General features: G+C 35.5%; 2 protein-coding genes across 18 annotated transcripts in view; both read left to right on the top strand.

The window, feature by feature from the left end:
- LOC128175294 (sodium/calcium exchanger 2-like) overlaps window positions 1-6,931 on the top strand; it is a 50,801-nt gene extending 43,870 nt beyond the window's left edge. For 13 of the 14 annotated variants that reach the window (XM_052840813.1, XM_052840814.1, XM_052840812.1 and 10 more), the window contains 12 exons: window positions 273-455; window positions 556-718; window positions 969-1,092; window positions 1,895-2,024; window positions 2,300-2,314; window positions 3,323-3,413; window positions 3,638-3,719; window positions 4,008-4,130; window positions 4,372-4,447; window positions 4,565-4,718; window positions 4,807-4,982; window positions 5,232-6,931. In XM_052840813.1, coding sequence (XP_052696773.1) covers window positions 273-455; window positions 556-718; window positions 969-1,092; window positions 1,895-2,024; window positions 2,300-2,314; window positions 3,323-3,413; window positions 3,638-3,719; window positions 4,008-4,130; window positions 4,372-4,447; window positions 4,565-4,718; window positions 4,807-4,982; window positions 5,232-5,366 — 1,452 coding nt within the window. In that variant the 3' untranslated portion in view covers window positions 5,367-6,931. The remainder of the gene's footprint in view (window positions 1-272; window positions 456-555; window positions 719-968; window positions 1,093-1,894; window positions 2,025-2,299; window positions 2,315-3,322; window positions 3,414-3,637; window positions 3,720-4,007; window positions 4,131-4,371; window positions 4,448-4,564; window positions 4,719-4,806; window positions 4,983-5,231) is intronic. The other variant, XM_052840811.1, reaches the window with a different exon arrangement.
- Window positions 6,932-8,398: 1,467 nt separating this feature from the next.
- Window positions 8,399-12,924, top strand: LOC128178898 (uncharacterized). Of its 4 annotated transcripts, XM_052846299.1 has the most exons (5): window positions 8,409-8,424; window positions 8,578-8,649; window positions 9,351-9,418; window positions 9,922-10,111; window positions 11,628-12,924. In XM_052846299.1, the coding sequence occupies exon 5, from the start codon at window positions 11,679-11,681 to the stop codon at window positions 12,774-12,776; it is 1,098 nt and encodes a 365-aa protein (XP_052702259.1). In that variant the 5' UTR covers window positions 8,409-8,424; window positions 8,578-8,649; window positions 9,351-9,418; window positions 9,922-10,111; window positions 11,628-11,678; the 3' UTR covers window positions 12,777-12,924. The 4 variants fall into 4 exon arrangements, with proteins under 4 accessions (XP_052702258.1, XP_052702260.1, XP_052702259.1 ...); XM_052846298.1 differs by lacking the exon at window positions 9,351-9,418 and having other exon boundaries at window positions 8,399-8,424; XM_052846301.1 differs by lacking the exon at window positions 8,409-8,424 and having other exon boundaries at window positions 11,600-12,924.
- Window positions 12,925-14,500: the final 1,576 nt, after the last annotated feature.

Below are 14,500 nucleotides of genomic sequence, written 5' to 3'. Positions count from 1 at the left end.
TTTTTATGCAAGTACTTAATTGTGATGCTGTGATTCTGATGCTTTGTATCAAATCTTGAGAATATAAAATCACGAACGTAAAAATATGCTATAATTTCAAATGTTAGGAAAAAAATAATAATAGCTAGATTTTAAAATCTGAAAGGAATGCTTCTCCCAATTTTATGCAGAAGTTAACTCTTCACCTTTCATGAGGTATCTACTGTATCCTTTAACTAATAGCATACAACCTTTTTCAATAAGCATAAGGTTTTGACTGATATTTGCTACAGAACGGAGACACAATGACTTTCAAAAATGGTTCCACCCAAGTGACTTCAATCCCTGCCACTGCCAACCCTGCAAACAAGCACAACATGGAGCAGGTTTTTGAGGGGACAGTCAGTGTGGAGTTTGAGACCAGGGAGGGGTCAGGCAAAGCCGGCAAGGACTTCAAGTACCACACTGGGGTTCTGGTAATTGTCAACGCGTAAAATGATAATAAAATAGTTAGGAGTTGTGTAAAATGTGACTTATCTTTCTCTTATTAAGTAGTAAAATTTACTTATTTTTCAGACTTTCAAAGACACAGAGTACAGACAGACAATAACTCTTGACATCATCAACGACAATCAGTTTGAGAATGATTGCGATTTCTATGTCATTCTAAAGAATGCTACAAGTGGCACATCTTTGGGTGACCCCAGTGTTACAAGGATTACTGTTGTAGATGATGATGGTAAAATACAGTCTATACGCATTTAAACTGAAGAATTTATTATTCACATTTTGAGCTTCAATATGTGGAGGAATTTCTTTTTAAAACATTTTACTAGGTGCTATATATATTTATGTAAAACTGCATTAATTAAATAGATATCATTTGTAGCCCCAAAAATTGAAATACAACCTTATTAAGTTTGGCTACAGATGTGATGCTACATAATTCATAGTGACCTCTAGTACCTGTTTTCTATGTTGTCTTTCAGAACCTGGAGAGTTCCAGTTTGAGACTCCACATGCCTACGCTGACCTGTCCTCGGGGAAGGTGAAGGTGACAGTGCTGAGAGAGTATGGAGTGGATGGCAAGGTGACCATGGAGTACTCCACCATGTAAGTTTACTCAATTCTCATCTAAGACGACACCAATATAATTTCTTGTTCCTCGGACCCAGCGTGCTCGTATTTAAATCAAACTATACAAATAATATTATTATTAATTTTTGCATCCAGGAAATTCTGCGCTGTTTTCTGTTCTCTTTTCACTCTATTTTAATTTATAAATCAGAAACAAATAGAAGAAATATAACTGTTTGCTCAAATTAACTGGCTACAAATAATAATGATTTTATTAGTCAATTGCTCGCCCGCTCTACTCTTCTTTACTGAATGTCTGATGAACAAGAAATTATATTGGTGTGGCCTAAAGCAATAATCTAAGTTTTCAAATGGTCATGGTTCTATGAACTCTTTTTGCTTATAATTGACTCAGAATTCCATGATTATTAGAAAAATGTTGACTTGTATGTTTTGATGTTAGAAATTGCCATTATGAAGTTTGTTAAGATTAGTATTTGATATTAATTAAAACACAGCATATATAAACAATACCAATATTTATATGCATATTTGAAAATAAATACTCTGAAGATGTGGTAAGTTTTAATTCAAGGACATTTTATAAGCAAATATTATTTTATTTATCCTTGAAAGACAGGGAAAATTTATGAAAATTAAGAATCACTTGTTGTATAAAAATTAGAAAAATGAACATTTGTAAAACTTGTTACATATCAATTTTTAACAAATTGGTGTGTTTGTGAACCAATAAGTATGTACTGGTAGTTATGTACACAAATGAAAATTTCCATGATATATATTTGAATAATCAGTAAGATGTATTTGATGTTTGTAGTGATGGCACAGCTACAGGGGGTTCAAGTCTGTCCAAAGATGTGGACTATATTCAGACATCAGGAACACTGGAGTTCAAACATCAGGAGACCAGTAAAACTATTGAAATCAAAATCAATAAGGAGGCTAAGGTAGGAAGCCAACAGTGGCTGCTAGCTATACAACTAATGTGATGTAACAAATATATTGGTTTTGGAGACTGCTAATGTTTAGTTACAACTAGTGTAAATATGTAAACAAAAATACTGTGATAAAGGTTAAAGGCAAAATTTGATGTGTAATATTTATTGCATAAAGTTTTCTTTATTTTGAAAAAGCATATATCACATTCAAGTTCAAAGTATAAAAATAAAGAATGATGTAATAATGTTCAGCCGTTATATAGGATTGATTTGCATTATTGCAGTACTTGGCCAGTATGGTAATTATTTCCATCTGTTGTTTCCAAAGTTCAATTATTTGTTGCCAGAAGATATATGAAAAGAGCCAATTAACAGTCAATTTATTTTAATTTTCATTTCGTTTTGAAGTTTACAGGAGCACTTGCCTGTGTAATTTAACCTTATCCCATAATTTATTCTGTTTAATTCCTGTTTCAAGTGACCCCTTAGTGTTCACATTTACACCAAAGAAGTAATGTTCAAATATAATGTACTGTTCAAGCAACCAAGTAGATTTAGTAAATCATTACACCTAATTTTGGTGTCATCACATCGGCAGGACTTCACATTGGTAGATCAGACTTTATACAATAAAACATGCTTAAAACGAAGTGCCAGGGATGGACTATTTTGCTTCGTTATAAGCGTAATTTGTTATATCAGTCAAGTTTACAACGTGATAATGTCACAGGAAATGAAAACCACTTCGCTCTAAGTGTCAGTTCACTATAAACATGTTCCCCATAACTGTATTTTACTTTACTCCCCCCCCCCTTTGTTTTTTTTAAATAAAATTTGGAAAGATTACTTTGTTGGTAATGATAGCTATTGATTACCTCAGAAAATGAACAAATAGATATATAGTAAAGACTCAGTATTGAAGGAAACCATGTTAAGATTATATGTCAACTTGCAACTAAGATTATGTGTCATTTTTTTTTGGGGGGGGGGGGGGGAGGGGGAGAGAGAGCAATTCTGATGGCATGAATAAAGCAATCTACAGGTTGATGGGAATCATTTGAATTCAAAGGAACCAATATATGTGAATTGGTAGATTTTTACATGTATGCATTAAAGATATAGTTTCAGGGATTTCAAATTGTTAAAATAAATACTGTGACGATTGAGTTAAAAAGTGAGGGGAGTGGTAAACCCATAAAATCTACAGATATTGTAAAGACCCTGAATTCAAATGATTCCAGATAATCTAAAATCTTTAGAATTTAGAAATTTGTATACTTTTAACTAAAGGCTGTTTTCTTTCACAGGGATCAAAAAATTTTGTTGTTGCTCTAAAAAATCCAAGTTTGGGTGCCAAGATAGGCAGTAGAAGTGCTGTAGTCTGTCACATAAACAAAGGTAAGCTATTTTTTTTTAATTTTGAATAACCGATAAAAAACTCAGAGGTTGATATATCAATACTAAATATATTTACAAACAGCTCAGTGTATTGATCTCAAATTTTAAAACTTACAAAAATTTGTTGCTTGTTATGTTGTAAGATAATAAATCTGGTAGAAATGCAGATAAATGTAATTTAAAAGACTGACAGTTTTATTAAATTGAGACTGTCTTCTCTTCAGAATCCATAGAGGATCGTATTGCTGAAGTGATCAAGGAGGAGGAGGAGGATGAACCCGTCACATGGCCAGGGCAGTTCAGGAAGTCAGTATATAACAGTTTATATTATTGAGCTACCAATAACTTTAGTCCTTTGTTTGTCCCCAATGTAAGAAATGATTGTGTATCCATCATTAAGTTTCTAATTAATGATACTCAAACTTCAGTAGATGATGATGGTTGTGGTATTGATTAAAAGTTAAGTTTTTTACTTGAATATCTTTCATTTTTACTTTTCATTAGTTACTTGTCTAACTTCTGATATAACAGCTAGAAACTCTGAAATGAAGAAAAAAGTGTGTTACAGGGTGGGTTGATTTTTGCTTGTTACAGTGCCATGTCTATAGAAGGGGGTCAGGATGAGGACGGGAATGACGTTCCTCCTTCATTCTCTGATTACCTACTTCACTTTCTTACCTTCCTTTGGAAAATTATTGGAGCAATGGTGCCACCAACGTAAGTTTGGACATGGTTTGCTGAATTATGATAGCTAGAATTCACCTTTTGGGTGTTATATTTTAGATTCTACTCTTATAACTTAAATCTGTGTTTGGAAAAGAAATTTGTACTATCTTATTTTAAGTGTACCTGTACACAACAAGTTTAGTGATTAAAAAATATTGTAAATGAAAATGGAAAAAAAACAACAATGTAATATAACAACCTATTGTGACAAGTTAACAATTATGTATTGTAGGACAATATTAGGTGCTTGGCCAGCATTTGTGTTTTCCCTAGTATACATTGCATTGCTTACATTGGTTATAGAACAGGTGAGTCACAGTTGATGTAAAAGTTGTCTGTAATTACAATAAAAGAGAAAATAAAATATATGAAAAATTGTTTTTAAATAATTATGCTATTTCATTTTCTTTCTGTGTCTGTAACAGCTTGGGCATTTGCTGGGATGTGTGGTTGGTTTGAAAACAAGCGTAACTGGTATAACAATTATTGCTTTGGGAACCAGTTTACCGGATACATTTGCCAGTCGGACGGCAGCCATGCAAGATGAACATGCTGATGCAGCTATTGGAAACGTTACAGGTATATACTTTTTTGAAGAAAAAACTGATATAACTTTTTTTTTATTTGTATCTATAATATGCTATACATGCATTATATTGTTTTTTAGGGAGTAACAGTGTCAACGTATTTCTTGGTCTTGGTTTGCCATGGGTTTTGAGTTCTATGTATGGGTTAGCCAATGGGAAACCGTACAAAGTACCCTCAGGAAATTTGACCCAAAGTGTCATCATCTTCTCCACTTTAGGAGCTTTGTGCATCATTATTCTGGTGCTTAGGCGGAAGGTATGACAAAATGTTACAGGTTTCTCAATCATGTATTATGTGGATTTAAGTGAATTAAGATAATTTATTCACTATCTCATGTGTTCACTTTCAAAATGCAATCTTGTTTCATCCTAAACATCATGGTTGATCTGCATTATTGAATTAACTTTTTCTTGAGCAAATCAGATAAATAAATGCATATATGTATTTAACATAGCAATCATCAGTTTCAACAGTGTTTTCACTCTTTGTTTTCTTTTTCCACAGTTTGTCGGGGGAGAATTAGGAGGTAAAAATCCTTTTATCAAGTGGGGTAGCAGTATCACCTTGTTTCTCATGTGGACCATCTACATTATCTTGGCCAGTCTGAAGGCTTATGAAATCTTGGACTGGGAAGTGTGAAAGGCTGAACAATGACAAGTAATTTGTTACAGGGAGTGCCAAAATTGAGCAGGTGGACCTTGACCGTGACCTGCACTGAAAAGTTCCTTGACATTGTCCATTTGGTTTTAATTATTACACAGTTGTGGGATTTTTCAGCAAGCATTTTGGGGATGAAAGAAAAGAAACTTTATGAGACAAGATTTTGTACTGCTACCACAATAAGGATACTGGGACATTTTCAGTGTTGCTGTGTAGGTTTTTAACTTATGGAATTAAGGCCCCTTAGAAACAATGTATATTGTACAAAGTTACTTTTGAACATTATGGCATTTTTTTTATTTTATGCATTTTTACTTTTATCTTAACACCTGTAAGTATTACATTAGAAATCTTGTATGATATTGTTACATCTCCACATAGTGCTATATTCTACACTTAGTGGAAACTTTTTATTATGAAGTAAATCCCCCCGAACTGTGATAACCTATTTATTGTTTTTATTTTTGTAATTTAATGTGAGTTTATGTACATTCCTCTATCAAAATGTAAATACAAAACCATGAGAGAAGTGCTGACTTAGGAGGATATATACTGTTGTTAGAGATTCAGTCATTGTTCATTGTTTATTATTACCTCATTTACTGTACAAATTGTCCTTGTGTGGTAGAATGTGAGTGGGTGTTCAACACGAACCATATTTAACTTGTCCATCTGTCTGTTGGTGTGTCTCTCTACATTGTTATGCATGTTTGGTACAAATGCAAAGTGATATCTTACAGTATTGAATTTATTTTGTTGATTTTTATTTTGCTTGTGTGACACATTTTAATATTTTTCTTGTTTCATAGCAATCACAACCTGAGTCTGATGTTATCATTTGTTACTTTTTAGTTGTTTTATTGAAACACCAAATACTCAGTGATATTGAGAGATCAGTGAAGTCTTGTATTCCTGAATATAAGGTCTTGATTTTCCTTGGTACTTATGTACAAGAATGGCACAAAAGCCAACAATTCAAACTCGTTATGATAGAAAATCCCATTGAATACAAAATAGAAGAAAACAATGATGTAATAGACAATGAATTGATAAAATGGGTATACATCAATTCCTTACAATTTCATTGTTTGGAGCTGAATGCTGTCACTGGGAGCAAGAGTGGTTCAGATGTATTTCTCTGTACAAGGTTGCACGTTAACCACCGACTATGTTGTGAGATTTTTTTTCTCTTATTTGTGTAGTTAATTTAGCGAGTTTCTCCTACAGATCTTGATGCATTTAACTGTTGTGTACTGTTCGTTGACTGATGAATTTCTACTGCTGATTTACATTCTTTAGGAGGTACATGTCTTTGTGATCACCTTCAGTATTATTTATATGATTGTCAGCAGTTGTTACAAGATAACTTTCAATCTGGTGTGTTTTTATTAACGATTCTGAGACAGGTATATGTAGAAGTTTTGTGATTTCATGGCTTGATCTGATCTAACAATTTCCAAATTTCTTTTTTAAAAATAGGTATTGTCTACAAAAATTGTTCAAGTGAGTTTCAAAAATGGATAATAAAGTTTGATATTATCCGTTTTGTTTTGTTGAAATTTTTTTCTTTCAAGATGTGATCCTGCTGAGAATGAATTAGCCTGCTGCATCCCTTATCAACAGGGTGTACCTCGGAAAGATTGCATCAATTGTTGATTTACACAATGAACTTGAGGGAGAATTATCTGTTGTGATATATTATTATGTATCTGACGAGAAACAGAAGAAAGCACCTGAAATCGATGTCTAGGGAGTCTTTTGACAATGAACTTTGTCCAATTTATTTCGCATCTAGCTGCTAATAGGGACAATGACCTGATAGAAACATAGAGGAATAAAAACTATATGTTGTGCCGAGATATGATTGTAATAAGCAGCTAGGTGTCCATATAACCAATGATGGGGAAGGGAATGCGTTCAAACTGTGTATAAAGGGTGTTATTGTCAACTAACAAAGACTTGTGATGTGACAGCAACTGGGCCATTTATAGAGAATGACATCCTCACAAAGTTAGGGGTCCTGAGTCCACTCGTTCCACGGCCACGAGTGGACTCCGGACCCCTGACATTGTGAGGATGATAGAACGCGATTTTCATCAGCTGTCGTCTGATCATTGGACGGGCTCCGTCATACTACGGTTGGAATGGGGACAGTTTCGTGTTGAATTGCTACAATAAATGATCTAGTCTAGATAATCTATGCCCTTGAATTTGCATTGCGTAATCGTCCGATTGTTACAAATATATTAAATTTACAAATGAATTATTTAAAACACAAGACAGATGATAAGCAGGGGATCAGAATGCTTTGAAACTGACCTTAGCTGTGACCCCAAGAGGATAACTAAAGGGGGTCTGGTCGTATATCATGCAGTCCATCTCCGGATCTATTACGTGGACATGTACTAAAGGGACGCACTTCTATTTATAACAATATTGAGATATACCTTTTTATGGTAATTTGAATTGACAATATTATGAAGACGTTATCCGTAAATTATTTGACTGATTTAAAACTTAATACTATTACACGTTAATAATAAGGTTATTTGATAACAATCCTTCTTTCCAACAAGAAAACATTCTCCATATGAGTTTGGTGGATGGATATGTAGCCTAAATCTAAGCATGCATCTAAGGCGCTTACATTGGCTTTACATTGCCGCGTGCACAGTAAAATATGCAATAAATGTCGAACACTATTGAATTGCATGAAAGGAGGTGGGGGTGATGTTGCCTTAGTCTTTAAGGTACAGAGACAAAGTTATAAGAGAGATAACTATAAAAGAGAGAGACTTATTGCCTATTCTGTCACTTATTCAAGAGAGACGAACATTACAAGCTTCGACCTATCTGAAGAAAGATAACTCAAGTCATTCCCAATTTCAGGCATTTAAAACTTTTAACAAGTCGAGTCGGTTACGTAATTCGTCAAAATTCCAATTAGCTGCACTCCGCTGGATACACCGAGAGCACTCGAGCATACGACTGTACCGATTGTTTTAGAAGAGTCGGCTGTGAGCAGTATAAAAACAAGGTAAGTCTGCTCAACAGAAAAATCTATATATTGTGGTCAGAAAACGGGAATTTATCAAAATTAATGTTAATAATCACGCTCTTTGCATTGTCCTCGCCAGTATTTTTTTTAAAACCTGCTATCCTTGTTTTCAATTGAATCTTAATTTTCTAGTCAACCATGTGACCTGAGGAATGTGTAAAATTGTATAGGATAATTTCTACTGCTCTTGAAAACACAGCTCAGGTAAATATCACAGTAGGATGAGCATCTTACTGACAAAAATAGTGGTATAAGGAAATAGTTTGAATTTTAGGCAGTGTTAAAAGACTCGAAAGGAGGGGTGGTAAGAGGTTGACTTACATATAGCTCTTCCTCAGGCTATTTTCTAGCATGCTTTTTTGTTTTTTAAAATGGTTTTTGCTTGCTTGTGAGACTGTTTAATCGTTGGTTAACCCCCCAACCCGCCCCAATGAATGGTAATAAATTTAAGTTCTTGAATCATAATTACAGTATCAAACATATGATTTATTAACAATTGATTTTCGATCCTGTCATTGGGTTTATTAATGATCCCTCAATTCTGATTGAAATATCCCTGGGTCTGTATGATTACTTTGTGGAGAGGCGTCGAGTATGTACATGTACATGCATTCGTCGACAGATCGGGTAAGACAGGTTATCGGAGCCCCTACACAGCAGTCCCATTATACAGAGTGTCTACTGCACTCTGACTCATCAGCAGTCAATATATACAAGGGGAGGGAGGGGAGAGGTGAACTTGTTATACATTCACTCTACACTGAAAAACGGACTCTCTCTCCCTTTCTCTCTCTCTCTCCAAGCTATAATTGTTATATTAACGAATTGTAAATGTACGCTATTTTTTGATGTTGTCAGAATGCAGTGGGATTTTTGGTTTAGTTTTGGGTTTGGTTTTTTTTTAGGTGAATTTGCTATTTCCCTGAGTATTTGAAGATTCAGCAATCTTGTAGCCGTGAAATCCCAGGACACGGTAATCAATAAGCCAATTTTACTATCTGCCAGCAAAACATAGCCCAAATGTGCAGTATAGTTATTTATAATAAAAATACACATTGCGTGCTAACCGAGCATTAGTTTCGGTGTTAATAATGTGTAGCAGAAGTAAAGAGGCAATGGGACTACTTAATCACACGTTATTGTGATATTTCTTCATAGATACAGATTGTATTTTTAAGACATAAATGAGCCCTTTTTCTTTTGTTGGGGATACAAAAAAGAGGTCTGTAAATTCGAAATGCAATACTCAATTAGTTACCGTATTTAGTTCGTATGCGATATTTCTTTATAAAAAGGAGCCGAGTTTTATTAAATCACTTTCACGGATTTGTGTCAAACTAACTAAAAATTTGAACACGTATTTTGTACAGATTAACAATACCTGTGTAATAACCTATATTTAATCACCTTCTGATGAATTAGTTCCGCGACTTAATTCTTACGTGATTTTACAGCGTACTTTTTTTCTCTCGGCAGACGACATACTGCAATGGAACATAACACATGACCAGACGAGCGAGAGAAATGATGAGGCAGCTTCTTCCATTGATTTTCGCGGTATCAGGAAGTTGGGGATTTGGGGGAACGGACGATTCGTCAGAAATAAGTGGTTCAGGGGTAGGCAGTCCTGGGTCCCGAAGAGAGGGGGGAGAATCCGACCGTTAAGGTAAGAAACACAGTAATAGATGGTTGTATACTAAAGAACACACCTTTGTTCTGAATTCATTTTCCGAAGACATAAACATATGTTTTAGAATAATCTTGAATTGCGAAAATGCGATTAGACTTGTCGACACGAACAAATATCAAGAGGTGCAACCTTTCTGCACTGATGATAATGCCGCAATTGGTCGCCTTAGCGCGATTTGTTGGTTTTGAAGGTTCAAAAAGTAACACCTTATCCGAGGTTTAGTTACGCGGTGCTTATCTAGAGTACCATTGTCCGAAGTGTACCCGATTTCTTGTTGCAATATCTTTAAAGTCTATCTTCCCTGTTTTATTTACGGTGCATTTAATCCTTGGATTATAAATTTGATGTAAACCTGATATGCTTATTAGTTTGCCGTTTTTTATATACCAGTGACATGTCTGTGTTTATTAGTTTTAAATTCTAATCGTAAAGTAATACGATAGTGTCTGGAGAGAGAGAGAGAGAGAGAGAGAGAGAGAGAGAGAGAGAGAGAGAGAGAGAGAGAGAGATATTTAAAAAGCATTTATAGTAGATATAGTGTTTGCCTCATTAATAGTTTACGTACAATTCTGACTGTGGTAATGAGATGACACATAGGGTAATTCGATCCATACTCAAAGAATCAAACACTTTCAGAGTGCAGTCCGCTAGCAGCAGAGTAGACGAGAACATTTTAGTTACAAATAATACGATTGGTTTTAGTAAAGTTGTTTACCAAATGGTTAAGTTTCTTTTCCAATTCAAATTGTCTTAGAATTTGCTGAGAAAATTTATATGGTCGCTATTTTACATGTATGTTATTTAGATGCATTTCATTTCCAGTACACCTAGATCAAACATCACGGACAAACATACAATAAATGTTACATAGTCTTGTTTTATTTCTACAAAAAAAAACCCCGGAATCTTACACAAAAGTCAATGGCTATACTCCGCAATATTGATTTCTTTTTATTATACAGCAAGCCAATATGCAGACAAACTGCATATCTTTTGCAATTTTCCCCGGTTCATATATTTCTCCTAGCCGTTGCATAAGTTTGGGCCCTGTAGGTTTCCTTAATTAGGTTAGATATTTCACCCATAAATCACTCCTTACATTGATTGAAAGTAACAAGCTTAGACGAAATAGCACCACGACATTAGTTGCGTCATTGTCATGATGACCGTACACATTCGCCCGTATTTGTGTTCATTTGAAATTCAATTAGATATTTGACAATATCGCAGCCAAACAATTACATTTTAACATTATGGGATTTTAGTCCCAAATTATGACAGCACTGAACAGTATTTTTATATACAAATGAGTATAAATGACTACCTTTACTCTGTAAATGCATAGTATGATTTTGATTGACAAATATCAAAATCTTTGTAAATAATAGTACAAATCAGAAAAAAACCCATTGCCAATCCCTTCATTACTTCTTTAATTTAAAGGTATCGTTTTTTATCTTTCAGATTGTAAATTGTCTCTTTCCTATTCCAGACCGTTCCCAGACATGTAAGGTTATCGCTTGACATAATCGTCAAGATTAGCATGACCGGTCAAACCAGCACCTGTGTGAGAAAAATGGTGCGACACGTCATACAGAACATGGAGGACTTTCAGCATAACCTGGATTCAATGGTTCAGGACCTACAACGTCTCATCCGGGACATAGACACGGTGACCACAGAAATTCAGGAGAGATTTGACCGGAAGTCCACAAAACGCTGTAATCACCAAAACGGTACCGAATGTCCACGTCGCGAAGATGCTTTACAAAAACTGTTAGATACTGTGCGTACAGTTGACGAATCTCCTGACCTTGACCTTTCCTATCTTGACATTTCAACCTCCTATCAGCGGCCAAGATGGGGGAGATCTCTTTCTTTTCCAGTGTCCTCATTTAAACTGTCTTCATTGGTTAATCCTAAAGAAGAGTTCAGGGAAGAATACAACGCTACTAGTTTTGTTTGTGATGAATTTAATTCCGAAGATCAAAGAAAACGAGATTCTATAGTAAGAACTACACGTTGCACTGCACAACTAAAAGAATCTGCAAAAATTGTTACAATCGTTCCCGAATTCAAAAGTTCAATATCTACCATAGATAGACATAGCTCTTCTTCCAAATCAAGTGGAACGTATAAAGAAATAAATTCCATTAAAAGAACCACCGCCAGTTTTGAAAATACTCAGCAAGTAATAGCGGAAGCAACAACACAGACGAGTTTTACACTTGACTCGTCATCTGAATTCGATGGCGATGTGTTTAGGAACGATGTGCCGGAACCCCTCTACACAGGATCGTATGAGCGGGAAATGGAATTGGAACTCGAAAATTTAATCGAATCATACAGACAGACACGTGACCCCGATGATTGGCTGATGGAAACCGGAAGTTCTACCAGGATTGGTTCCAGTGATGAAGAGGCCGAGTTGGCACAGGAACTGAACACCTGGATGTCGTTCACTCTGCCTAACACAGCGCCCCCTTCTGAGAGTTCTGAGAGTAGCTTCTCGGCCTCCGAGTCTGACATCGTTAATCACAATACTCACGCCACTACGGTGTACGGCAACCTGATATTCTCTGATAATCTAGTCATCATGCCGAGTAGATCACGTAAAGTTATCGAACGTTTTGACGTTTGACGACAGTTTAGTCGATGATATACTGTTACACTAATATGCATAATGATAATCTATCGTTAGACAAACTTATACCGAACGGATCTTTAGCTCCGAATATAATGTACTATTGTTGGAATGTATTACATTGCATAAAATGCATTTTTTACAATTTGTCTTTTTTATTAACGATATCTGAATCTGTCCAATCTTCTATTGTATGGAAGTATACAGTGGTTTTGTTTGTGTTTATTGCATTGGTCATTAGAAACCCTTGCCTAAAGTTATAATTAAAACTCTACCGACCGTAAAAGTCCTACATGATTGTACTGTAGTTTACATATGCGAGATTGTTCCCGTGTTTCCAAATGCTGTAAGTGTACATATACACGAGATTAGTGTTTGGTTTCCAGTAGTAGTTAGCGTACAAAAAACTGGCGTTGTGTTTTCGATGGTGACGTCGACGTTGCAATGTACAACCCATTCCTGCGTACAGCAGTCTATACACTGCGCATAGTTACCTTTCGTCCAAGACAATATCTTTACTTTATATTTATCATGTAATTTTTAAAGAACACGATTGACAAACCCTTAAACATGACTCTTGGAATGTAAAAATTTGAATGATCATTCAGACTTTAGTTAAGTTAAAGTGAGCACCAAAATCCTTAATTCAATAACCAGGTTAGTTTCTCAAATGCGACACATTAGAGGGGCAGCATGCTGGTTGGAACTAGTCGTGGTTCCATATTTTTGATAATGTAAAAGAAATTTGTCCTGCAATGAATGAACGTGTAACTACATGATTAATCAACTTAACAATGAACTGCTTTCTTTGGTGTTTCAATGGGGTATGAAGTAAAAAATCATTGCTGTCTATATACAATATCTACATGTCATGCAGCGGGTTATACAAAAATGGCGATGATTGCTACATATGTATGTAGATGCAGTGGCGTCGGAAGTAAATTGAAAGTTGGGGGGGGGGGGGGGGGGGCTAGACTAATCCTCAGTAATCTTGACAAGCAAAAAAAAAAACGTAGTTCCCAAAATCGTGAAAATCCTATTCCGTGGGGAAGGGGAAGGTATACCTATAGTAAAAAAATCTTACCTACCAAAATTTTTTTCCCCCAAATCTTGAAATTCCTAATCCGTGGGGTGGGGTTGGGGGGTTGGGGGGGGGGGGCTATTAGAACCATTTTACCAAGGCCTTGGACTTTCAGTAGGATGTAACTATCTATTTTTTGCGTCAAAACAAGTTAAGAATGACGCTGGTTTCAAGCGAAATATACACCGATTGCGTAGTCTTAACTCAAAAGCCAGACAAATCGTGTTGATTTCAAAGAGCTTGGGCTGAGTTCAATGAAATAGACAGGCCTACGTCACAATGTTGTTTTTGTTTGACACAACTACCCAAAGTCCAAGCTCTTGTTAAAATGGTTCTATACCTATGACTTCCATCTTTTCAAGGTAAATTTAGCAACAATTGTCTTTCCTGCGAGAAAAAGTGGGGGGGGGGAGGGGGGGGCTGAACCCTCTATGATGCTATGTGCCTAATGGTTAGGTCTAACTTTGCAAAAAAAGTGGGGGGGGGGGGGGGGCTAAGCCCCCTTAGCTCCCCCGGTTCCAACGCCTATGAGATGTAACTAATCTATTAATATTCATAACCCGTGTTGATAAGCAAAGAGCGCATTGACTGTATACAATTGACACGTTTCTGATATTCCATTTAAATAATTCATTTAAAG

The sequence above is a fragment of the Crassostrea angulata genome, chromosome 3 (genome assembly GCF_025612915.1).
Source record: "Crassostrea angulata isolate pt1a10 chromosome 3, ASM2561291v2, whole genome shotgun sequence".
NCBI classification, from domain to species: Eukaryota; Metazoa; Mollusca; class Bivalvia; order Ostreida; family Ostreidae; genus Magallana; species Magallana angulata.
Note: the sequence above shows the minus strand (reverse complement) of the source record. Positions and strands in the feature narration are given on the sequence as shown.